Raw genomic sequence first — 26,844 nt, forward strand, 5'->3', positions numbered from 1 at the left:
CAGTGGTGCTCCTTTCACTTCCTAACTCTCAGCTAATCAGGAAACAGAGGAGATAACTATTGTAAATATGTCAATAGAAGACACTCTTAATTGGAAATGTTGGTTGAAGGAATTCAAAAATGTAGGTATATATATTTTGGTTATGGCGGATATACCTTTGATCAAACATCTTTCAACACTCTGTAAATAATAAATATACATTTGTTAGATATATGGGACTGGATTTTCAGCTATGATGTTTTTGGGGCGGTAATGGCGGTGGGGCGCTAAAGTTTGCACCCGGGAACAGTTTGCGCCTCAGTAAGTAACATTGGGCAGCTAGACCCTGAGTCGGGGCGCAGCGCAGCACTAAGGGAGGCGTCAGCATGGGAAACTCCCAAGCTAAAGAGCCAGGCCGGGAGCACTCCCGAGAGACACCTGGGGGATGGGGGGGGTGAAATCTTTTTTTAAAAAAAAAGAAAAGCCACAAAAACATTCCCAAAACATTGCCCATGCCACCACAACACAAATCGCAAAAGAAATTTAAAAAAAACAATCACACTTGCCTTAGGAGTCCATCACTTACCTCTCCGCTGTCAGTATCATTGCAACGCCCGATTTCCCAGGCATTAACTGCGGGGTGCGCTTTGCGGCGTACAGGTCGGTCAAGAGTCAAAACTCACGCCGGTGTCGCAACCAGGGGCATTGCACACCAGCGTAGCTCTTCTGGCGGTGCTGCTCCACGCCGCCGCAAAACCGGACCCAAGGATCGCTATGGAGCACTGGAGGCTGACCGCCCAGGCAGAACACCTCACCGGGCGAAAAACGGAGCGGAGAGGAGCCGAAAATCTGCCCCATGGTTTTTACCTACTCAGTATTAGATTAGATGCTCCATTATTTGAATTGTGCCCATAAAGTAGAAAACCCCAATACAAAATGTTTCTATAAATAAGTCATTTATTTTTATTGTAATATGTTGAGAAATAATTGGCACACAAAAACTTTGCCCTTAAAGCAATATGTCCAATCTATAGAGTGTCTTTTGCTGGTGTTTACAGTGTTTAATTTCTGGGTTCAAAAACTCATCAGGAAAGATTACGTGAAAAGAGCTTTGTGTCTGGCCAGTAAATTTTTAATCGGAAAATTCTGGAAACACTCGTCAGCTGCCACCAATTAATAGAATTCCACCCCCCCCCCCCCCCCCCCACACACTGTGCAACAGGCTCCTGCGCTTGTTTGCACCAGCTGCTTTTCCAGAGTAATTGATGCGCAGTAGGTGGGAACTTCGCCGAACTTTTTGTTGGGACGTTGTTTTCAATGGGTAGGTGAAACGTGCAGCAAAGCACGATTTGGAACTTGTCAGATCGCAAGTTTGGGATTTAGCACAAGCATGCTATACGGAAATCCCAAACTTGCGGTCAATTTCAAAGGCGGTATAACGGCGTACCGAGTGTACGCTGTCATACTGACCACAAATTCAGGACCAATAGTAATTGAAGAGGAAAAACTTGTCCAAAATTATCTGAATCGGTGTTAAATTCATTGCTACAGTGTACCAGAATTCAGCTCACTGAAGGAACTTCCTATATTAAGTCTTTTTGGCTAGCTTGGAGCTGCCATGTTATAACTCTCAAACACATCAAAACAGGAGTAGGCCATTCGGTCCCTTGCGGTTGTTCCAGCCATTCTATTAGATTATGATTGGTCTGTACCTCAATTCCATTTTACCTGCCTTTGCTTCATATCCCTTGAGACCTTTACTTAACAAAAATCTGTCCTTCACAATCTTGAAAATTTCAATCATTCCAGCATCCACAGCCTTTTTGGAGATGGGGGGGAAAATCCAGATTTCTGCTACCTTTTGTGTGAAAAATTGCTTGCTGATTTCACTCTTCAATGCTTAGCTCGAATTTTAAGATTATGTCCCCTTGTTCTGGATTCCCCAGCCAGCAGAACTAGTGTATCTGTGTCTGTACTATTGAATCCTTTTATCATTTTAAAGAGCTGGATTAAACTTAATCTGTTTGTGTACCTTTGAAATTTCCTGTTTCCATCTACACATGCCACTGTGCCTCCCAGCTTACTATTATCTGCAGACTTGGATATACAACTGTCTATTCCTTCATCCAAGTCACTGATATATATGGTGAGACGCTGAAGCCCCAATACAGATTCCTGGTGAATACCACTTGTCACATCCCACAAACAGAGTATGTTCCTTTTATTCCTACTCTCTGTCTCCTACCTCCCAACCAATTACCAACCCATTTCACAAGGTTACCTCCAATTCTGTGCACTTTCATCTTATGATAATCCCTATGTGGAACCATATCAAATACCTTCTGGAAGTCCATATCGATAATATCCGTCGACACTCCCCTATGTTATTGACCTCAAAAAATTCAACTGGATTAGTCAGACATGACCTTATCCCTTTACCAACTCTTGCTGTCATACTCTTTCTCGCCCCCCCCCCCCCTCACTACCAAGGCTATTCTACAGTAAAAGAGATTAAAAGAGACGTACCGTTTGTAAACACTACACCTTCTCCCTTACTCCAGGTGCCTTGTATCAAATTCACCAGAAATTGTTACACACCTTAATAAGAAATAGGAGCAGGAGAAGGCCATACGGCGCTTCGAGCCTGCTCCGCGAATGTTACAATAAATGTGACAATCTAATTTACCAACTGTCAACCCACGGATACAAAACTTCACTGGATCAACACTTGTACATGCTATCTTTTTCTGTTACTCTTGTTGTGCCTGTTCACACAAATACTCAAATGCTTGATTACAGTAAAGGTAATCAATTGGGTGAATATTTGTGTTGGCGTTCGTATACGTCCTGGACAGAACGAAAAAGGAAAGAACTTGCATATATATAGCACCATAGGTTTATCAGAATGTTCCAAAGTGCTTCACATACAATTAATTACTTTGAAATGCAGTCAATGTTGGTATGTAGGTGAATTTGCATTGACAAAGATGCCACAAACAGTGGTGAAGTGAATAACAAGTTGATTTATTTTTGGGAAGTTTGACACAGAATGCCTGTTTCTAACTAGCAGTTCTAAAACATAGTAACAAGGTGGCTTAGGTATTGATGAGTGATTTAGGTTTCTCAATATTTTAGGCTGTGATGGATGATGATGTGCTGGTTTTGGGAGAAATTTTGGTCAGGACAATGGGAGAACGCTCTTCAAATAGTGCTTTAGGATCTTGAAAGTTAACCTGAAAAGGCTTTGGTTTAATGTCTCATCTAAAGCGTGGCATCTCAACCCTGCAATACTGCACTAAAGTATTAGTCAAGATTTTGTGATCAAGTCTTGGAATGCGGCTTAAACCCACTATCTTCTGACTCGGAAACGAGACTGTTATTAACTGAGTCAAACCATATGTCTTATAAAAATCAGCAGTATGTAGAATGTATACTGTAATCCTTTCAGCGATCAGGCAACATATGAAGTCATGTTTAGAAATCTCCCACGTGCTCCCTTGATGGCTTAAATTTGTGATGTGGTGTCAAGCTATACAAACCATAAGATTACTGGTTCGATTTGCAGTCTGTGTTGAGTTAGCTCATGTCAGCAAGGCAGCAGTTGATGTCCTATAATTAGATTCTACTCCTGGGCTAGGGAGAAAAATCTCAGCTACGAATTCATGTACTTGGTTACTATTCAGTAACCCTTGCTGCAAGGTATTCACTTGGACATCAGATAAGGACAGCATCTACGATGAACTAGATTGCCAAGTAACAAGTGAAGAATGGCCATGGATTAGGTAGCAGATTGCTCCCGATGTCTACCGACTGGATCGATTAGGCTTGTATTCACTGGAATTTAGAAGAATGAGAGGGGATCTCATAGAAGCATATAAAATTCTGACGGGATTGGACAGGTCAGATGCAGGAAGAATGGTCCCGATATTGGGGAAGTCCAGAACCAGGGGTCACAGTCTAAGGATAAAGGGGTAAGCCATCTAGGACCGAGATGAGGAGAAACTTTTTCACCCAGAGAATTGTGAACCGATGGAATTCTCTACCACAGAAAGTTGTTGAGTCCAGTTCGTTGGATATATTCAAAAGGGAGTTAGATGTGGCCCTTATGGCTAAAGGGATCAGGAGGTATGGAGAGAAGGCAGGAGTGGGGTACTGAAGTTGCATGATCAGCCATGATCATATTGAATGGTGGTGCATCTCAAAGGGCCAAATGGCCTGCTCCTGCACCTATTTTCTATGTTTCTATGTATGACACTGTAACCAGTAAGAATCCATACTTTCATATGAGCAACAGAGAAAATTAGAATAGGAAATGGAAAAATGTTTCACTGGTGTAACATGAGATGCTCTTGGGTTAATTTGTGTACAGTGAAGGAAGATTTACTCTATGATGACTGTGCTTTGCTTGACTTGGGAGTGGTGTGCATTGGGTACCCAAATTACCTTGTGTGCACATTCATCACCTTGATCACAAAATGCTTAACGCTGTTTTTTTAACGATCCGCTTCATTTGAATTTTGTTGTGGCCATCTAACTGTTAAAACACTGATGGGGCTAGCAGTTAATAAGTTACTAAAGTTCATGTATTCTGATCAGCCTTATTTTGTACAACTTCGGGAATTATCTACAGCACTGTGATAATTGTATGATTGGTATCTTAAGTCTTTTGTTATTGGCTATAAAACTTAGTGATATTTGTTTTCCATTTTCATTCTCTTCAGGTCAGAGTAAGCAAAGAACAGGAACATTTTCTCATTATTCCCAAGGGTCTGTCATATGCTGAGGCCACAGCTTCAAATCTTGTAAGTTTGCATATATCATCTGTTTAAATGTTCCTTTTTCAAAGGTTCTGCTGTAACAAATTGATGGAAACATAAAACTTTTTAGTTATGGGACAATTTGCTGAACTATCGTTGAAAACAAAATCAGGGTTCTTACACCTGATGGTTATCCAACAACCCTTGCTGGAAATCCGCATGTTTTGATGTCGAGCGAGGGAAGGTTCAGATTTGGCTATGATAACCTCAATGGTTGAATAGCCTTTCAACATTCACTGACGAGGGTTATATATAAATAAATATCGTTTGGGTGAGATGCTGAAATGACCTTATGGAACCATACCCAGCAGTGATCAAGGCCTTCAGGAGAGGAGGAGAAAATTCTTGAGAAAAAAAATGACACTAGTCTTAAAGCAGTACTTATTTCTTAAATTATGTGTCTGTGATTTGAAATGAAGATGTTTCTCATCTCACCAATTTTTTCCCCCACACATCATCTATCCCAAGTGGCCATCAAGACTATTTTGTCTCAGCTGAGTCTAGTCACATTATCACCTGACATCAACATACATGCAATTCTAACAGAGATCACTGGATAATAGCAAGGAACAGGACCTTGACTTATACCCCACCTCCCCCTAAATCCAAGGTGCTGTAGCTAATTCTGGCAACTTTACTCACAATTAAACTGACAAAGCAAAATGGAAAACAAACCTGGGACCAACCTGGTCTGTGTAGCTCAGCTACTCGATTGAGCCATTTGGAGACTCCTGCAACAAAGGCTTTTAGTTCACGAAGACTGATTACATTTGTAATATATACAAATAACACTGAAAAAACTGATTTCTGTTCCTGTCATATAATGCTGCATCACCATAGTTACCTAATTACGGGTTTGTCCCCTCCTTAACTAGGCCACGTCAACACAACATGAGAATCAAAACAGTAAACTAAAAAATACAGATTTGTGGAATGAAACATGTCAGCACAAGTAAAAGATGTGAACTTGTACAGTAAAATTTAGGACACAGTAAAACAAAAAAATTAAATACCAAACAGTTGAAACAGAAGATTATATTAAGCACCGAGTTTGGCATCTTAAGACACAAGTACATTCTCTGGGTTCTGGTGATTTTATAAATTATTTACACTTTACACATATGTTATGGCATCATCACAACTTCTTGATTTTGTTTCTGCCATAAAGTATAGTCCCAGACAGCTACTGTTCGACATGTAAAATGAGTATTTGATCGTGCAGGCAATTGCCTGCAGATTCATTGTTGTGTTTGACATATTCCCCGATCAGGCACTTTCTGCGTGGAGTGGCACTCAGTGAGTGCTGGTCAAGAATCGGACTTGGTGTTCTTCACAATTTGTGAGTTGGTTAGTTTTAAGTACTGTCCTTTTGTTTTTGGGGCTTGGGATCAATTCCAGCCTATTAACGGTCTTCAATTACATTGTATTGGACAGTTTAACCCAGTTATCATACTCGCAGAACAAAATTGCACTCAAATATTTAGAGGATGCAACAATGGGCAGTTAGAGAAATAACTTGTAAGATTTAGGTTTTACCCAAATATTAGAATAATGTAGCTTAACATTGCAATGTATCAATTTTAGGAGTGCTTATTGCTGTGATTGTCATGCAGCTTTCTATTGCAGTCTCCTATCATCTTGGTCAAGGCAAATACAATGGACCCTTTTACTGTCCCTTTCAATCTGCTTACAGAATCAGTTGCTCAGGATGGCCCACAGGATAGCTGATGTGAGAACTGGAAATGTCACATTTGGTGCAGTATAGAGTGCTATTCTGGGGCAGGGGTTTGGGGCATCGTGTTAGGGTAGAGTGTCTGGCGTTGACTGTGGGTGGATAAGTGCAAGATTTTTCAATTTTCTCGCACTAATATTCTTTACTTGATGAGGACAAAAAATATTCATCAGAAATGTTTTTTTTTTAAAAGTTGCCTCAGGATTACTGACTTGATTGTTGCTGCATTTCTATGGTTAAGGGCTAAACCATGGCATGTCTTTGCCTAAAATCAGCTGCTGCTTATTTGGTTCATTGGAGTAATGGCTGGTGGAAGGACCTAAGGCTAATGTCATGTTTCTGTACTGAGCCTCAAAATTTGGTGAAAATGGCAGCCCTAATCTGGAGGCTATCCACCTTGTGGTAAGTTTTATTTTTAAACTAATCATTGCAGAACTCCCCTCCATGTGATGAGTGTCCCTTAAGATACAATAACTAACTATTGGGATACAAGCCAGAGAACATGTTGTGTTCTGGAGATAATAGGTATGTAGATTATGCAAGTTTCTTCATACTGATTCAGCTGCTCAATTCATAGGCAGTCCCTTGAACGAGGATGACTTGCTTCCATGAAGGACCCGATGTTCCAGTCCTGAACTCCAATTGAGGGGGTGGAAGATGCCTGTGCATGAATTTTATTAACGTGTGGTAACCGTTGCACAGCAGCCACCACGCAGTCTTGACAGAGCTAGGTCTTGGTCCATTGGCAAGGATTAACCAAGACGACTGGAGACCTGCCCTGCTGCATGGATCTAGCGCGCACACATATCGCAGTGTGGGCTGGCCCGTGCTGCCCCTGGGCCCTCGGCTCTTCTTGGCTCCGTACCTTCATCTGTCGCACCTCCGCCACAATCTCTTGCCGCTCCTCCACCATAAACATTTACTGCATCTCGCCACAAACACTTGCGCTCATCCGCCCCGACCTTCCCACTCCTCTGTACCTGGGACCTGCCTATGTTCCTGCCCATGCCCTAAAACGGCGACCAGGGTTTTGATGACGTCACCCAGTCGCCCATCTTAAAATCGTCGCACACTTGGAACAGCTCGCGCTGGAGGTTGAAGTGGTATGCCACTCCAGTTCTTTTACTTCCCAACCTGCAGAGCTGTTCTTTTGCAGGTTGGGGAGGGGGCCACGATGTTCCAGGGCCCGCTGTTCTCTCGCAGGTTCAGTATTCACTTACAAACAAGACATGTTTATCATCATCATCATAGGCAGTCCCTCGAACGAGGATGACCTGCTTCCACGAGAGTTCACAGATGTTTCGATGAAGGACCCGATGTTCCAGTCCTGAACTCCAGTTGAGAGGGTGGAAGATGCCTGTGCGTGAATTGTTTTAACGTGAGGTGACCGTTGCACATCAGCCACCACACAGGCTTGATAGAGCTAGACCTTTATCCAGTGGCAAGGATTAGCCAGGATGACTGGAGACCTGCTCTGCTGCATGGACCTAGTGCGCACATATATTGCAGTGTGGGCAGGTCCGTGCTGCCCCTGGACCCTCGGATCTTCTGGGCCCCATACCCTCATTCGCTGCACCTCCGCCACAATGTTCTAGGGCCCGGTGCTCCAGCTCTATTTATAGCCCCGACCTGCGGTGGTGGTCTCACACAGGTCGGGGCAACCCATGATGTTAGCTGCTCAATTACTAACCTGCTGAAATCGGTATTGCAACTCTATGAGCTGGAAATTTGGTTGTGTAGTGCCTCTGTTAGCGCCCTGGAGGGGCGGTAATGCGTCTCTAACTGCTTTTTGTCCGACTGCACAGCTTGTAGCGCCCCGCCGGGAAATTTGGTGCCAGTTTTGCGGCGGCACAAAACGCCCACCACCTCGCTGTGTACTTTTTCAGATCATGACGTCAGTCGTTGTGCAACGACATGCTAGTGCCCCGCTCGAAAAATTAGGTGCGTCCGTGCTTAATCACACCCGAGAAACCAGGTACCACCTTCCGTTGGAGCTATCTGCAGCCTATTAAAAGGTAGGGAGGAGGAGCATTAATCGGAGGTCACATTGAGTGCAACGTTTCCACAGAGGACGCTGTGTGAAACTCTGACTTTAAAGCAAAAGATTTATTTGCCATTACAAGGTCCTTACAACTTGAGTGAAATAATTTAATGGGTGCATTACTAGTTCGCCAGTGTCGCCTACTCCATGCTTTTGTTAGGTAGTGTGAAGATAGAAGGGCTGTTGGCCATGTTGGGCCGCGAATGAGGAGAGGCCGCAGACGTCGGGACAGGAGGCCTTGCCCCCCCCCCATGATTTACAGGCAGCAACGCTCATACCTCAACCTCTCTGAGGAGCAGTGTGTGAGAAGGCTGTGCTTCCGAAAGGAAGTGCTGACAGAGATATGCCATCTGCTACAGGCAGACCTGCGGCCTCACATCGGCACCATGACTGCGCAGTGAAGTTCACTGTGGCACTGGCTTTCTATATCTTCGGCTTCTTCCAGGCTGCATCAGGGGACATATGCAGCATCTCTCAATACTCTGCACATCGCCACATCACAAAGGCTCTCTACGGCCGCAGAAGAGACTTCATAACGTTCCCAGTGAGCAGGGGGAGCTAGAATGAACATGTACGTGGGATTGGCAGGATTACGGGCTTCCCGAGCGTTCAAGGAACCATTGACTAAACACACTTGGCCTTACAAGTACCATTCGACAACGCAGAGATATTCAGAAACCGAAAGGATACCATTCCCCAAATGTACAGCTGGTGTGCAACCACACACAGCGCATCCTCGCAGTGAATTCCCGCTATCCAGGGAGCGCACATGATGTTTTCATCCTTTGCGAGAGCACCGTGCCACGATTGTTTAAGCCACCACGGGAAAGGCGCAGCTGGCTGCTCTGGGACAAGCCACCTGGCTAATGACACCCCTCCGCAATCCCACCACAGAAGCAGAGCATCGCTACAATGACAGCCATGCGGCCACCTGCAACATCATCGAGCAGACAATAAGGGTGCTCAGCAGCGTTTACGATACCTGGACTGCTCTGGAGGCAGCCTTCAATACTCCCCTCAACAGGTCTCATTCATTGTGGTGTGCTGTATGCTGCACAACTTGGCCATAATGAGGGGCCAGGCATTGCCCGTGAGGATTGCAGCCCCACCTCAGGAGGAGGAGGAGGATAAGGAACAGGAGCCTGGCAAAGTCCCAAATGGCCAGCCACACCAGGAGAAGGAGCAGCAGCCACGGTATAGGCAACGTGGCAATGCTGCCGATGCAAGAGTCACGCGTCAGCGGCTCATAATGCATTGGTTCTCTTGAATGGAGGAAGCCGAGGGATGCAGCTAATACTGACCATGCTATGTGATACGATAATGGCACATCTCCATGAAAGTCCACAATCATATACAAGACGACAATGCAAAAGGGTAAAACTAACATTTTATTAACGACACCAACAACAACACAACAAAACCTCTCCCCAGCAAGTAAACAAAAACACTGTCCCGTTGAAACACCATCAAACACAATGAACTGGACAAAGACCCCTTCCATTAGTTAACCCACAGCAGCATCTATGTGGCATATTAGGCACACACACACTCACAATAAGATGCATCAAACAATGCAACGACATATTTACAACCATTATTTACACAATGAGGACATCTGTCCATGGTGGCCAAAGTCTTCAGTAGGACTTCCTCTGGCATTTTCTACCGTGACCACCTGCCCCCCCCCCCCCCCCCCCAATGCCTAGTGCTCCTCCTTAATGTTGCATCAGTGCCTACAGCAAGGCTGCTTGAGGGCTGCTGTGTGTGTGGGGGAGACAGTACAGACGGCCTCGCAGGACGGCCTGGACCAGCTCTGGGCCTGGAAGGCTCTGCTGCGGGCGGACTGCACTGCTTCAGCATCGGTGGCAGCAGTCTCGGATGGCTCTGGTGTAGACTGCAGCAGATGCAAAGGCGGAGTGGCAGTGGTGGGAGCTGGAATGCTGTCATCTTGAGCAAGGATAGCACCTTCCATTTCCAGCGGCCCACTGCCACTCACCCAGGGCGGAGTCTCAGCACCCGGAGCAATATGTGTGAGCAGCAATCAGTGTGTGCATGGCATCACTCAGTGACGAGTCAGAGCACACTGAGCCTGAAACGCAGCAGTCTGTGAGTTCACGCCAGCAATCACAGACAGCATCACATCGTGAAGTCCTTGCATGGCTTGGGCGTGTGATGCAATAGCTGCTGCCATGTCAACCATGGCACGCGCCATCCCCTCTGGGATCCACTATCGCTCGTTAGGCCCATCTCCCTCTGTAAGCGGGCAAGGATGGGCTCATTAATCTGCTGAGAGGCAATGCTTGAGGCAGCCTCCCCCAAACTCTGAGCAAATGCATCCATGGTCTGCGGGACCTTCTCCAATGCACCCATGAGCTCACCATGCATTTGCATGGACTCCCTGGACATAGCCTCCAAGTCCAGGTCCACTCTGTCTGTCTCTCAGCAGGACTCCAAGGCCTACTCACCTTCCGGGGAGCTGGCCTCCAAGTTTCCCCTTGTGTTGTGCCTCAGACTCTTCAAACTCCAGGAAGTCAAGGTCTTCGACCGATATGGTGTTCCCACTCGGTGGGACTGATGGAGTGTCTCGCTCAATCACCAAACTGTCACGTTCCCTCCCTCAGCATCTCCCCCATCGGCCAATGTTGACGGATCAGGGGCTGGCTGCCATGCTTCTGGCTCATCACCTGTAAGCACAAAGCAATAAAAGTGTGATTAGCAGCAGGGGAGGGGACAGGGAGATAAGAGGAAGATGGCATTGGACATTTATATGTAAAAGGGATAGGCCATTTGCTATCCAGATCACAGATCTCACAACATCATCGGCAGTCCCTTGAAATCGAGGAAGACTTGCTTCCACTCTAAAAGTGAGTTCTCGGGTGACTGTACAGTCCAATATGGGAATTACAGTCTTTGTCACAGGTGGGACAGACAATCGTTGAAGAAAAGGGTGGGTGGGGAGTCTGGTTTGCTACACACTCCTTCCGCTGTCTGTGCTTGGTTTCTGCAAGCTCTCGGCGACGAGACTCGAGGTGCTCTATGCCCTCCCGGATGCTCTTCCTCCACTTAGGGCGGTCTTGCGCCAGGGATTCCCAGGTGCTGGTGGGGATGTTGCACTTTATCAAGGAGGCTTTGAGGGTGCCCTTGAAAAGTTTCCTCTGCCCACCTGGGGCTCTCTTGCCATGTCGGAGTTCAGAGTAGAGCGCTTGCTTTGGGAGTCTCGTGTCGGACATGCGGATGATGTGGTCCGCCCAACGGAGCTGGTCGAGTGTTTCGATGCTGGGGATGTTGGCCTGATCAAGAACACTGACGTTGGTGCGTCTATCTAGCCGGTGGATTTGCAGGATCTTGCGGAGGCAGCACTGGTGGTATTTCTCCAGCGCTTTGAGGTGTCTACTGTATATGGTCCACGTCTCTGAGCCATATAGGAGGGTGGGCATCACTACTGCCCTGTAAACCATAAGCTTGATGCCAGATTTGAGGTCTTGGTCTTCAAACACTCTCTTCGTCAGGCGACCGAAGACTGCGCTGGCACACTGGAGGCGGTGTTGGATCTCGTCATCGATGAGTACCCTTGCTGAAAGTAGGTACCCGAGGTATGGAAATTGGTCCACGTTGTCTGTGGATTTTGATGACCGGGGGGCAGTGCTATGTGGCGGGGTTCAAGTTGGTGGAGGACCTTTGCCTTATGGATGTTTAGTGTAAGGCCCATGCTTTCATACGCCTCGGTGAAGATGTTGACGATGTTGACGATGGCATGGAGTTCAGCCTCTGTGCGCAGACGCAAGCGTCGTCCGCGTACTGTAGTTCGATGACAGAGGATGGGACGACCTGGAGGCGACGAAGGTTGAACAGGTTCCCATTGGTTCTATAGTTTAGTTCCACTCCAGCGGGGAGCTTGTTGAGAGTGAGATGGAGCATTGCAGCAAGGAAGATCGAGAAGAGCGTTGGCGCGATGACGCAGCCCTGCTTGACCCCAGTCTGGATGTGGATTGGGTTTGTGGTGGATCCATTGGCCAGGATCACGGCTTGCATGTCATCGTGGAGCAGGCGGAGGATCGTGACAAACTTTTGGGAGCAGCCGAAACGGAGGAGGAATCTCCATTTGCTATCAAGGGTCACGGATCTCACAAAAGGCGCAAACTGCATTTACATACCGTCACTATCCACAGGGGGCTCTGCCTCGCCACCCGCTACCGCGCCAACTGGTGTGCCCATGAGGGCAGATTCTCACTCCTCGACCTGTGAGGTCCTGTATATCAGGCTCCCCACCTCCGATGTGCTGCTGCTCTCGACAATTGTGAGCCAATTTCTCCTGCAATAAAATAAACAAGGTGGTGTGAGTGAGTGTGCAGCTCACCGTGTGGCATATGTGCCTTCCAGAGTAGAATAGCTCCTACTGTCTGGAAGTGTGCATATGTCCATTAGAATCTGCGTGGTTGTGCATAGTGCATATGGGAACATTGCAATGAGGCTAGAGCAGGCTGACTTTCTGCAAACACATATCAAGAGTGAAAGGGTAGTGCGAGGAGGGGTGAGACTGAGGAGAGAACAAGAAGGTGCGCAACACTTGCATGCGCAGAGCATGGCTGGTGAACTGAGCCTCAACCTTTCAGGTGGCTTCACCAACCAAGACCATGGCCTGGAACACATAATGGGCGAAACGAATTTCCAGACCCTGGTCTTGTTCCAGCAGTTATTCCTCAGAATGTAGCTCCATAGAACATGCATCAGTGTTTTCTGTACAAGTAAATATGGAAGGAGGAAAACTTTTGGTTAAAATTCTTAGCATCACAAAATTTTATTTTTTTCACATTAATCTGGAAAAGTCAACATTTATTTGATATGTGGATGTAGTGATATTGTTCTGAATTTTGTTTGAAGCTGCCAGCATAATCTAATATTTATACATATTAGACCGAGGAGGGGAAACAACACAGAGGTCTTGTAATGAGGTTAGAGAATGGGCACCTCCTGTAGTTACTCAGTTATTCTTTATGAAGTTAAGGAGCTACATTTTCATTGTAGATCAATGTAGCTGGCAGCGCTCCAGCAGATCATTCTCCTGAACTAGTTAAGATTTCATTGAGTAGTGATTGGCGAACATAATCGGTTTTAGTATATAATGAAATCTAAAGTCAATTTATTGTAGGAAAGACTTGCATTTATACAACACATTTCACAACCTCAAGACGTCCCAAAGCGCTTTACAGCCAATGAAGTACTTATGAAGTCACTGTTGTAATGTATTGATTTTTTTTATTCATGGGACCATCCAGCCGCTACTGCCGCAGGCTATTTTTTGATCTGTTTCAAAAGCCTGAAAATATCAATAAAACATTGTTTTCTTCCTCCTTTTCTGAAAGGTGTAGCTTGTGTTGCCATATAGTTACACAAACATCTGTTGGTTTTCGGTGCCTTGCCCAAGAGGCCGGCCATTCTACATCTATGACTCTAGACAGAGCGTTGCATCACATTGCGTTCAATCCTGTGCGCTTGTCCAATGCCAAAATGTGCACTTTCTAGCAGGAATCACAGCAAAGCAATCAGGATTATGATTCTCTTTCCCTCCCCCATCCGCCTTGTTACTAACTCAGGAGCATTGAAGCTGAGATCAGCTACCCCAGCACAGCCTGGAAATTGAGCCTGGAATCTTCTGGTCACAATGTATTTATATTTTTGCTTTGAATTAAATGCCAGTTGTGTTCTATTTGACATATTTTTAATATTGTATGTATGACCATAGCTGTTCATAAGCATCGTGTAAGAAACAGATTCTGTCCTGGAAAGATGATTGGGTTGGTATCCTGGAAAGATAAAAATGGTCTGAAAAGACCTTTGTCATCCAAACCTAGCTTGTGATGTATTTTAATGACTAGCCTTGCAGTGTGAGAATCAAATGAAAATATATGGTATAAGCAGCCAATGAATGCTAGCTTGTCATTTTTTAGAAGCCAAGAAAATAAGATAGTCAGGATCATAGATATTCACCACAGCATATGTTTTTCTATAAATAGGTGAAAGTTAACATACTGGGTAAAGTAGTGGACCAGGGGAGCACAAATCTGAGAATTGACCAAGCATCGTTCAGCCCACATGCTGCCATCTATGCAACACGCCCCGATGTCCGATGTGCTATACATATACACACACCAGCAGCTGCTGCTGTAAGTGATTTTTTTTTAAAGTGTTTCGGTTTTAAACCATGCAGCATTTTTCATATTCAATTCATGAAAATTAATGTTTTTTTCCCCCCACCACAGGTTTCAACCATGAAGTGTGGTATCCTGCCAATATCCCAAGAGGCCTTGATTGTGGGCGATGTTGCATATTATGATTACCATGGTTCACTTGATGAAGAGAGTGACCGAATTCAACTCCAGAAGTGTCTAGGTACAGCTTGCAAGGTAAGGTCACACAGTACCTCCTGCAGTGCTCAAAGTGGACAATTGATCTTCTGACTTTATTTTATATGGTAGTGCTATTTTTGGATCTCTTCTCTTTCTCCCGCCCACCCCTAAATCTCTACCTTTGGATGGATTGCACATATGATGACGAATGACACAAATGAGAAGATCCCAAATTCAATCCTTAATCTATGCTAAATTAGCTCATGCCTGCCATGGTGGCAATATAAGGTGCCACATAAAAGGTTGCTATGCAAGATAACGGCTCAAGGGATTGGGGGTAGTATATTAGCATAGGTAGAGGATTGGATAATGAATAGAAAACAGAGAGTAGGGATACACGGTCATTTTTCAGTTGAAAGGCTAATGGGGTGCTGCAAGGATCAGTGCTTGGACCTCAACTATTTACAATCTATATTAGTGACTTAGATAAAGTGACCAAGTGCAATGTATCCAAGTTTGTTGACGATATGCAGCTCGGTGGGAAAATAAGCTGTGAGGAGGACACAAAGAGTCTGCAAAGGAATATAGACAGGTTAAGTAAGTGGACAATAAGGTGGCAGATGGAGTATAATGTGGGGAAATGTGAGGTTACACACTTAGGTAGAAAGAATAGAAAAACAGAATATTTTTTAAATGGTGAGAAACTATTAAATGTCGGTGTTCAGAGAGATTTAGGTATCCTCATACAGGAAACACAAAGTTAGCATGTAGGTACAGTAAGCAGTTAGCAAGGCAAATGGCATGTTGACCTTTATTACAAGGGGATTGGAGTACAAGAGTAAGGAAGTCTTACTACAATTGTACACGGCTTTGGTGAGACAGTACCTGGAGGTCTCCTTATCTGAGGAAGGATGTACTTGCCTTGTAGGTGGTGCAACCATGGCTCACTAGATTGATCCCTGAGATGAGAGGGTTGTCCTATGAGGAAAGATTGAGTAGATTGAGTCTATACGTTCAGGAGTTTAGAAGAATGAGGGGTGATCTCATTGAAACATATAACATTCTGAGGGGGATTCAGGGTCGTTGCTGAGAAGTTATTTCTCCTGGCTGGAGAGAACTAGGGGGTATAGTCTCAGGATACGGGATAGGCCATTTAAGACAAAGAAGAGGAATTTCTTCACTCAGAGGGATGTGAATCTTTGGAATTCTCTGCCCCAGAGGGCAGTGGATATTGAGTATATTTATGGCTGAACTAGTAGATTTTTAGATTCTAGCGTAATCGAGGAATATGGGGATCGGGCAGGAAAGTGGAGATGAGGTCGAAGATCAGCCACGATCTTATTGAGTTGTGGAGCAGGCTCGAGGGGCCACATGGCCTACTCCTGTTCCTAATTCCAAAAAAAGTAAGTACTACATTTGGGCTCCGTGTCTTTTAAGCTATGGTGAGATAGCATTCAGCTATTTGAAAGTTCACAAGTATTGGTGTTGAACAGCATTGGGATCAGCTGAATTGGTTTCAAATGAATAGCTTGTTGACCCTGCCTAGGTTTTGACATGAAGAATAGAAAATTGGGCATGGTACCAAAGGCTAACTACTCCAGCATGAGTTTGTGTTGAATTATTTTGTAAATTCACAATGCCGTTTAAGCATTTCCCCAACAAAGTTGAGCAGAGAGTATATAAGAATTCAAAGATTGCTATGTTTGTCAAATATATATGTATATGTTTCTTTGGAAGGAGCTTTTTACACATTTAAAATATAGCAGTTTGTTAAATCTGTTCTCGAATCATTTGCTCCATCTATGTGACAATATCCATTTGTGTTTGTGCTCATGCCCATTTTTCTGAGTACAGAAATACTGTACAATTTATGAAATGTTACTGCAGTCCCTGATGTGGGAGATCATTTTTATCACCACTTTCAAATGGGGTATTTGTGCAGGACATTCTGTTAATATGTCATGATTCATCTCAGAGGGCTTTCTACTTTGGAAATATCCCAGTCCCAGTGTAAAATATTTCTCCAATCATTCATATTATGTAAGTAGTCTAGAATATATAAGGAATCAAAATGCTTCATTTGAATTCTTATTAACAATGCCCAATAAGTTTCTTTGTACTGTTAAATAGGCTTATGCTTTGCCTTTAGTAATTTACTATTAGAATTAATGATATTCCAGCATGCAGCCAATGAGCAAGTCAACATTATTAGTAATAATGCTTAAATATTGTTAATGCAGTGTGATTAAAAATAACTTGTTAAAAGCCAATAAATTAAGCTGCTCAGTGCCTCATGTAGCTGAGCCATACAGTTAAGAAGATAATCTGGTTTGATTCCTGATTTATACAGAGTTATTGATCTCAGCTAGGGTGGCAGAAAGTGTCCTCTATTTAGCCTCAGTGTCATAAGAACATAGGAAATAGGAGTAGGCCATTCGGCCCCTCGCGCCTGCTCCGCCATTCAATAAGATCATGGCCTCAACTCCACTTCATTGCCCGCTCCCCATAAACCTCGACTCTGGATTGAGGTCGGCAAAATCAACAAGGATTCCTGCTGCTGACTGTTAAATAGTGAAATCTTTTAGATGCATATTGCAAGAATGTTAGGTGAGGATATTAGTCCCAACAACCTTAAAGCTAAAAAAAACAATTTTAAATAACTTATCTAACATGGCACAACAGCTGGGATCTGATGCATGCACATCCTGTGTCATGTGGGAACTCCAGAATACTTCCATGTGTCCTAGAAAACCACACATGGAGGATGTGCCTCCAACTGCTCAAGCTCGGAGCTTGAGGGATGCTTGCTGTGTTGAGAAAGTGAGAGTTTCATGGATAGCACATTTCAGGAGGTGGTCACCCACACCTATTGATAGTTCGGGTGAGAAAGAGTGGGTGACCACCAGCAGAAATAGGCGGAATAGGCAGACAGAGCAGGAATACCCGGGAGTGTGGCACTCACAAACCTGTATGTAGTGTTGAATACCAGTGAGGGTGATGATACCTCGGAGGAGTGCAGTCAGAAGCAAACCCACAGCACCGTGGAAGACTCAGCTGCACAGTGTAGTATTGCAGTTGTTACGGGGGATTTGATAGTGGGGGGTAGGTGAATAGTGTGTTGCCTCCCTGGTGCCAGGATAAAGGATATCACTGAACGGATCGAGGACATTCTACAAGGGGAAGGGGAACAGCCAGAAGTTGTGGTCCATGTTGGAACCAATGACATAGGCAGGAAAAGGGTTGAGGTCCTACAAGCAGAGTTTCAGAAGCTAGGAAAATGATTAAAGAACAGGACCTCGAAGTTGGTAATCTCTGATTACTCCCAGTGCTAGTGAATACAGAAACAGGAAGATAGTGCAGGTGAATGTGTGGCCATAGAAGTGGTCCAGCATTGAGAACTTCAGATTCCTGGAACATTGGGGCCAATTCTGGGACAGGAAGGATCTGAATAAGCCGGATAGATACAGGTTGCATCTGAACAGGACTGGGATCAAGGTAGGGAGGTTAACTAGTGTTGTGGGGGAGGATTTAAACTAATTTGCAGGAGGTAGAGCACCAGGACGTAACAGCAGAGAGGAAAGGCAAGGCATGCAAAAAACCAGGAGGGACAAACAACAACAAAACAAAGAATAGTATAGAAAGAGCAGGAATTACATGGTTAAAAAATTGAAGCTGACTAGCATGTGTGTTAATGCGAGGAATGTTACAAATAAGGTTAACTAGTTACAAGCGCAAGTTGCCACATGGGGGTCATGAACCCCAAAATCTTTTATTGACATATAAAATGTATAAAGATAGCTAAAGGAATAGTAGGGCTGATCAGCAACAAAAAAAGGAAAGCTTCTTATGGAGGCAGAGGCATGACTTGAGGTACTGAATGAGTACTGTGAATCCCTCTTCACAAAAGAAGAGGATGAAAATGTTACAGTAGAGGAGGGGCGAGTATAGATATTGGATACGATAACAATAGATAGAAAGGAGCTATTAAATAGGTTGGCATCACTCAAAGTTAACAAGTACCCTGGTCCAGATGGGATGCATCCGAGCTTGCTGAGGAAAGCTAGGGTGCGGTTAGAAGAGGCTTTGACCACAATCTTTCAATCCTCCTTGGATATGGAAATGGCGCCAGAGCGCTGGAGGATTGCAAATGTTACACCCCTGATCAATAAAGGGAAGAGAGGGATAAACATGGTAACTACAAGCAGTCGGTCTAAACTCAGTGGTGGGAAAACTACTGGAGACCATTAATGAGAACAAAATTAATTCTCACTTGAAGAAGCATGGGTTAATAAGGCACAACCAACACGATTTGTTAAAGGCAAATCGTATCTGACTAACCTGATTAAGTTATTTGATAAGTAACAGAAAAGGTTGATGAAGGTAGTGTGGTAGATGTATATATGGACTTTCAAAATGCATTTGAAAAAGTACCATAACAGACTTATTTGGAAAATAGAAGCACAGGGTGTTAAATGGATGGTGATAACTTGGGTACAAAATTGGCTAAGGGATAGGAGACAGAGTGTAATGGTGAATGGATGTTTTTCTGACTGGAGGCAAGTATGTAGTGGGGTCCCCCGGGGTCAGTAGTAGGACCATTGCATTTCTTGTTATATATAAATGACCTGGACCTGAGTATAGGGAGTACAGTTTTGATGTTTGTGGATGATACAAAACTTTGCAATGTAGTAAATAGTAAACAGGATAGTAGCAGACTTCAGGAGGATATAGACTGATGAAATGGGCAGACACTTTGTAGATGCAATTTAATGCAGATAAATGTGAAATGTGAAACACTTTGGGAGAAACAACATGGAGAGGCAGTATAATCTAAATGGTACTATTTTGAGGGGGTTACAAGAGCTGATGGATCTGCAGGGTGCATAGTCACAAATCCTTGAAAGTGCCGGCAAGATGATAAGGCAGTTAAGAAAGCATATGGGATACTTTGGTATGTAAATAGGGGCATTGAATACAAGAAAAGAAAGTCATGCTAAACCTTTACAAATCACTGGTTAGACCTCATCTGGAATATTGTGTACAGTTCTGGGCACCGCACTTTAGGAAGGATGCCAAGGCCCAGGGGAGGTATACCAGGCTGATACCAGGGATGAGGGACTTCAGTTATGTGAAGAGATTCCGGAAGCTGGATTTGTTCTCCCTAGAGCAGGGAAGATTAAGTGGAGACCTAATAGAGGTAGTAAAAACTATGAGGAGTTTTGATAAACCCAGTAGGGAAACAATATTTCCTATGACAAGTGGGTCGGTAACCAGAAGTCATAGATTTAAAATAATTGGCAAAAGAACTAAACGGGAAATGACGTGAAATTTCTTCACACACTGGGTTGTTAAGATGTGTAATGCACTACCTGAAAGTGTGGTTAAAGCAGATTCCATAGTAACTTTCAAAAGTCAATTGGAAAATTCAGAGGGACCTTGGGGTCCTTGAGCATGAAACACAAAAAGTTAGAATGCAGGTACAGCAAGTAATCAGGAAGGATGGATGGGGGATGGAGTATAAAAGCAGAGAAGTCTTGCTACAACTGTACAGGGTGAAACCACAGCTAGAATACTGCGTACAGTTTTGATCTTATTTAAGGAGGGATATACTTGCATTGGAGGCGGTTCAGAGAAGGTTAACTAGGTTGATTCCTGAGATGAAGGGGTTGACTTGTGAAGAAAGGTTGAGCAGATTGGGCCTATACTCATTGGAGTTTAGAAGAATGAGAGGTGATGGTATTGAAACATATAAGATAACAAGGGGGCTCGACAAGGTAGATGCAGTGAGGATATTTCCATTCATGGGGGAATCTAGAACTAGGGGGCATAGTTTCAGAATAAGGGGTCGTCCTTTTAGAACTGAAATGAGGAGGAATTTCTTCTCTGAGGGTCGTAAATCTGTGGAATTCTCTGCCCTAGAGAGCTGTGAAAGCTGGGTCATTGAATGTATTTAAGGTGGAGATTTTTGAACGATAAAGGAGTGAAGCATTATGGGAAGCGTACAAGGAAGTGGAACTGAGCCCAAGATCAGATCAACCATGATATTAAATGGCGGAGCAGGCTCAAGGGGCCTTCTGCTCCTCATTCTTATGTACTTGAAGAAGACTATTTTGCCTGGTTATGGGGAAAAAGCTGGGGAGTGGGTCTAAATTAGACAGCTCTTTCAAAGAGTCAGTACAGGCACAACGGGTTGAATGGCCTCCTTCTGTGCTATACTATTCTATGACCTGATTAGACTTGTTGTGATGACCCCTCCATGTTTACTATCGAGGCACATGCATGAAGAATGGTTGCTTGAATAAGATACATGAGGAAGATTTGCATCTTTGGAACCAGGATTCAATGCCTTCAGGAGAGGAGAAAAGGAGGGAAAAGGAAGGAAAGCATTGTCAATAAAAAAAAAACAGTAAAATTGCTGTTTTAAATTGACCATCGAGTTAATAGCCTACATGTTTCTTTACTTGCTGCCATCTCTAATCGTGATTTTATTTTCAGGTATTGGTTCTTAGAAACCATGGTGTAATAGCACTCGGTGAGACCATAGAGGAAGCTTTTCACTACATCTACACCGTACAGTTAGCCTGCGAGATCCAGGTAATGCAAAAAATGGTATACAACTGGTGCCAATTTATGTAAATGATTACTTACAGTAATAACTAAACTTATTTCATTCCTTTGAAAACATGATTCCTATTTTTAAGTGTAGTGAACAAGCTTTACTGATATGATTTTTCAGCTGTAGGTTGAGCTTTTCAGACTTTCTTAAACCCATTTTATATAGTGCTTTTGGGCTATAGTGGCTATATACACTGTGCAGTGTTGTATTGAACTAAAGCAGCAATTATGTTCTATGTCGAATACCTGGTCTATGTTTAGTTACTTGATTTCAGCTAAGGCAGAGGAGGGAACACTGTAATTGTCTTAAGTGTTTGAGCTCGGGGAAAAATAAACCAGGGTTTCCATTTGATTGTTATCCAATGAGCTATGTTAGCATCAACGCTCCAATTCCATGCCCTTCAGTGGCTGCTTTCTCAGGCTGAACCTAATGATATGTAACCTTGCTTGCTGTTTGACTCTTGAATAGTTTCAGCATCCAATCCAACATCCATTTCACTGCCTGCCACCATTCGTACCTCATGCCCGTCATCTCAAGCTCTCATCCATCCTTGTCGCCTCCAAGCTCAACTTCTCCCGTGCTCTCGTTACCAGCCTCCCTGGCTCCACCCAGCACAAATTTCAATCATTCAAAACTCCGCCCACTCTTCTATTACTGCTTATTTCCCAGCTCGTTCTTGTTTACAAATCTCTATATGGCCCTACCCTACTTCTGCAACTTACTCTAACCCTATATCGCAGTTGGCACCCTCCACTTCTACTGTACGTCTCTTGTGCTCCACTGTGAATGGCAGAGCATTCATTGTTCACACTCTTAAGCTCTGAAATTCTATTCCCAAACATTTACACTTTAGGTTTATCTTTACTTGCTTTCAAAAGTTTTAAACTGTGTCTATGATAACTGTTCTGTTTCAATCATTACCATGAAACATCTTTGGGTGTTTCACTACATTGTAAAGTACAAGCTGTTGCTAGAAAGTGTGCATCTGGTTCGGTTGTAATCAATGTTCCCTGTAAGCTACCTGTTCCCTGGCCAGGCCTGTTTCTTTTAATGTGCGGTCCCTTTAAATTTCTACGCATGTAGGTATTTACAAGGGAAAAGCCGGTGAGTGGCCTGGGCGGGACCTTTTCCAATTCTGCGCACCCGCGTAGCTTAGTGGAAATATTGGTTATGATCCTCTCCCTTGTCCATAGTCAAAGGGTTGCCCTTTACATATGAACAATTGCCATATTGACTGGTATCTGTAAAACTGTATCCGAGCATGAAACAGTATGATTTGCTACCTTTGGAAAGGTAGAAAATTAGATTTGGGAACATGCTTTCAAATTACCTATGTAAATTAGAGGGAAAAAATGTATTTAATCATTAAGCCAATGATTACATCACCTATGAATCTCTGCTCAGAAGAGATTTCCCTTCAGAATCAACCCACTCCGAGTAATTGTCATAATTGCCCCTGATACAATATAATCTATTGAAGTGCCTTTTATGAAAAGAATTGGTATAGAAGTTTTTAGAATAAAAGAGTTTCTTTGTATGAAATTAACTGTTAAATCAGCACAGTGCTTATTACAGTAATGAATTATCTTGCAGTTTTATGCTTTTATTGGACCATTGTTGGCAAATAATTCACAGTCATTCTCAATAAACAATGCTTCACTGTGTTAAACTGATCAGATGTGCAATGAATTTCTAATCTTTGGGCGAAGTGTTGTCTGAAGATGTATATCAAGATCGTGTGCACTATGCAGCAAAATGTCCGTGTACTTTCAATGTACTACTTGCACAGTGAAAATATTTCTAAGAATGATTCTCTCAAACATTGCTTCTGTTGGGCTGATGCATTTGATTATTTTAAAACTTGGAAGTGGTCTATGCACTTTTAATTAGGTGGTTTTATTTGAAGGTGAGAGCCTTGGCAAGTGCAGGTGGAGTGGATAATTTACTGCTGCTGGATCTGGAAAAGTTCAAGCCTTACACCCAGAAAGTAGCCATTGATGGAACCAATATGGGAACTGCACAAAAGTGGAGAATTGGAGAACAAGAATTTGAAGCTATGATGAGAATGTTGGACAATCTGGTGCGTATATTTTCAATTTCCTAATCCACGTTTTCAAATCTCTCCATCGCTTCACCCCATCCTATCTCCATGATCTCCTCCAGCCATACACCCCATACTAACCCCCAGCTCATCCCAGTGCTGGACTGCTCCATGTTCTTTGCTCCACTATCTGTAGCAATTCTTGCAGCCACTACGCCCTTGCCAAATCTTTCTGCTGTGCCAACTAGCCGCCTTTTTCTTTTTCCCTTCTGCTCAACATTCACTATTTTCCTCTGCTTCTTAGTGTCTTGAGACGTCTTTTTTTTAACATGTAAAGTGCAAAGAAATGCACGTTATGTGTTCATCATCATCATAGGCGGTCCCTTGAACGAGGATGACCTGCTTCCATGAGTTCGCAGGGTTTCGATGAAGGACCCGATGTTCCAGTCCTGAACTCGAATTGAGGGGGTGGAAGATGCCTGTGCGTGAATTGTTTTAACGTGTGGTGACAGTTGCACATCAGCCACCACACGGGCTTGATAGAGCTTGGTCTTGGTCCAGTGGCAAGGGTTAACCAGGACGACAGGAGACCTGTTCTGCACGGACCTAATGCGCACACATATCACAGTGTGGGCTGGCCCGTGCTGCCCCTGGGCCCCCGGCTCTTCTGGGCCCCTTGCCCTCATCTGTCGCACCTCTGCTACAATCTCTCACCGCTCCTCCGCCATAAACATTCACCGTATCTCGCCACAAACACTCGCCACTCATCCGCCCCGACCTTCCCACTCCTCTGTACCTGGGCCCTGCCGATGTTCCTGCCCACGCTCCAAAACGGCGACCACGGTTTTGATATCGTCGCCCATCTCAAAATCATCGCATACTTGGAGCAGCTCGTGCTGGAGGTTGAAGTGGTATGCCGCTCCAGCTCCTTTATAGCTCGACCTGCGGTGCTGTTCTCGCGCAGGTCGGGGAGCCACGATGTCCCAGGCCCGCCGCTCCAGCTCTTTTATAGCCCAACCTTTGGAGCTGTTCTCTCGCAGGTCGGGGGCAAAGTGATAAATGGTTATTATAAAATGGAAGTTTTCATTGTGCCTACTTGAATCAGGTCCTGAGTAGAAGGTTACTTTGGAATTGAGTCTCTAGTGCTTTTACATCTGGCAGGATTAGAACTGGGTTTATATTGCAATGAGAGGTGTCAGCCTTGACTCAGTGGTCGCACTCTTGCCTCTGAACTAGAAGGTTTTGGGTTAAAGTCCCACTCCAGGACTTGAGCACGTTATCTCGTCTGACACTTCAGTGCAGTCATGAAAGGAGTACTGCATTGTTATCTTTTGGATCACACATGAAACCAAGTCCTGGTGGGCATGAAAGATCCCATGACACTATTTGAAGAGGAGCAGGAGAGTTCTCCCAGTGTCCTGGCCAACATTTATCCCTCAATCAACACCACCAAAAACAGATTAGCTAGTCATTTATCTCATTGTTGTTTGTGGACCTTGGTATGTGTAAATTGGCTGCCGTATTTGCCTACAAAATACAGTGCAAAGCGCTTTAGGACATACTGAGGACATATAGGCGCTATATAAATGCACATTCTTTGAAATTATAAATACACATCAGTTATATTTATAATGAACTATATTTTTGAACTGGCAGCCTTTCTTTAGATATTCTAAGATAATTTTATTAGTGAGAAAAATCTGAGCAACCTATGGTGATATAACTGTAAATACAACTTTTAAATAGTGCTTTTTAGCCTTCTACGCACACATTCAAAATATACAAGCATGATAACCTATTCAATGCTATTGGGCGTTCTATATCCATTTCTGTTTGGTTAATTGGATAAACAAGAAACATTGTCATTGAGTAAAAAATTGTGTCATTGTATTTTCCTATAGTAAACCCACTTGGCAAGATGGTAGGGAGCTCCCCTGCCAAAACAACTTCACCCTTGTCATCTCCCACCATCCAACAACTTTTCACCCTCAACCTCCCCCCTCCCACTGTCTAAACTTCCCCTAGTCCTAATAGATCCTAATAAGGGGTCCATTTTCTTAACTTGACTTTAAACCCAAACCCTAATCCTACAAATCCCACAAATTTGGGCCTACCTCAGGCACGGACCTCCCCTCCACTCCAAATATCCATGCCTCCCACCAGCGACGACGACCGGAATACCAGCGAACCTCCTGCAACGGCGACCTGGACCTGGATCTCTCCGTCATCCTTAAACCCTACAATCCACAAATTCGGGCCTACCTCGTGCGCGAATCTTCCTCTTAAGCCTCACACCACTCCTTGACGACGACGACCGGACCACCAACAACGGCAACCAAACCTCCTGCTGCAGCAGCGAACTGGACCTGGACCTCTTCCCTCCTTCAGCGACCTTCTCTGGCGATTTGCTCCTTCGACGTCGACTCAGCTGTCCCACCCGATCCTCGGCAACGCCCTGCGAGCCAGGTGAGGCTCCAACGGCGACCGGACCTTCTCTAGCGACGATCGGGCCCTCCCCCTCCCCCTCCCCCTCCAGCGGCGTCTGGGCCTCCTCTCCAGCGACGAAGACTGGCCTCGCTTCCTCCCTCAACGACGGCTGGACCTCTCCTTCCCCACCGATGACCTGGCCTCTTCTCCACCAGCATGTGTTGGCTGTGACCACTCTGACCTCCCACACTGAACTCCAGGGGACCGCTGACCCCCTCAATGCCTGCCCCCAACCACCTACCATCAACTGCGCTACCCAGCGCCGAGCTTACGCCAACATCTCGCCGTAAGCAACTAAGCTCATATAGCGGTGCCTGGTCTCCAGTTGTCTTGGACCCCCTTGCCACTGGCCCAAGGCCTTGCTCAGCTAAGCCCGTGTCGTGATCGGTGTGCAACGGCCACCCCACGTTAAAAGAACTCATGCACAGGCATCTTCCACTCATTTAATATGAAGTTCGGGGGCTGGAACGTCAGGACCATAATGGACAGCGGACAACTCCAACAGCAACAGGCCGGAGCACCGCACTGCCATAGTTGCCCAGGAGCTTAGACTCTTTGACATCAACATCACCGCCCTAAGCGAGACCCGGCGGACAGGGGAAGGCCAGCTTAAAGAACATGGTGGAGGTTATACCTTTTTCTGGAAAGGAAAACCGGAGGAAGAACACCGCCTTCATGAAGTCGGCTTCGCCATCAAAAATGAACTGGTCGGCCGCCCCAAAGACTCCCCCTGCGGGATTAATGAACACCTGATGACCCTTCGCCTTACCCTATCCCGGAACCA

At 44.6% G+C, this 26,844-nt stretch overlaps 1 protein-coding gene across 18 annotated transcripts in view; it reads left to right on the top strand.

The window, feature by feature from the left end:
- The window catches only part of add3a (adducin 3 (gamma) a), a 341,424-nt gene that overhangs the window by 274,977 nt on the left and 39,603 nt on the right, over positions 1 to 26,844 (top strand). For all 18 annotated transcript variants that reach the window (XM_070876511.1, XM_070876521.1, XM_070876514.1 and 15 more), the window contains 5 exons: positions 4,701 to 4,781; positions 14,584 to 14,733; positions 14,830 to 14,973; positions 21,412 to 21,510; positions 23,439 to 23,612. In XM_070876511.1, coding sequence (XP_070732612.1) covers positions 4,701 to 4,781; positions 14,584 to 14,733; positions 14,830 to 14,973; positions 21,412 to 21,510; positions 23,439 to 23,612 — 648 coding nt within the window. The remainder of the gene's footprint in view (positions 1 to 4,700; positions 4,782 to 14,583; positions 14,734 to 14,829; positions 14,974 to 21,411; positions 21,511 to 23,438; positions 23,613 to 26,844) is intronic.

The sequence above is a fragment of the Pristiophorus japonicus genome, chromosome 3 (genome assembly GCF_044704955.1).
Source record: "Pristiophorus japonicus isolate sPriJap1 chromosome 3, sPriJap1.hap1, whole genome shotgun sequence".
In the NCBI taxonomy this organism is placed as follows: Eukaryota; Metazoa; Chordata; class Chondrichthyes; family Pristiophoridae; genus Pristiophorus; species Pristiophorus japonicus.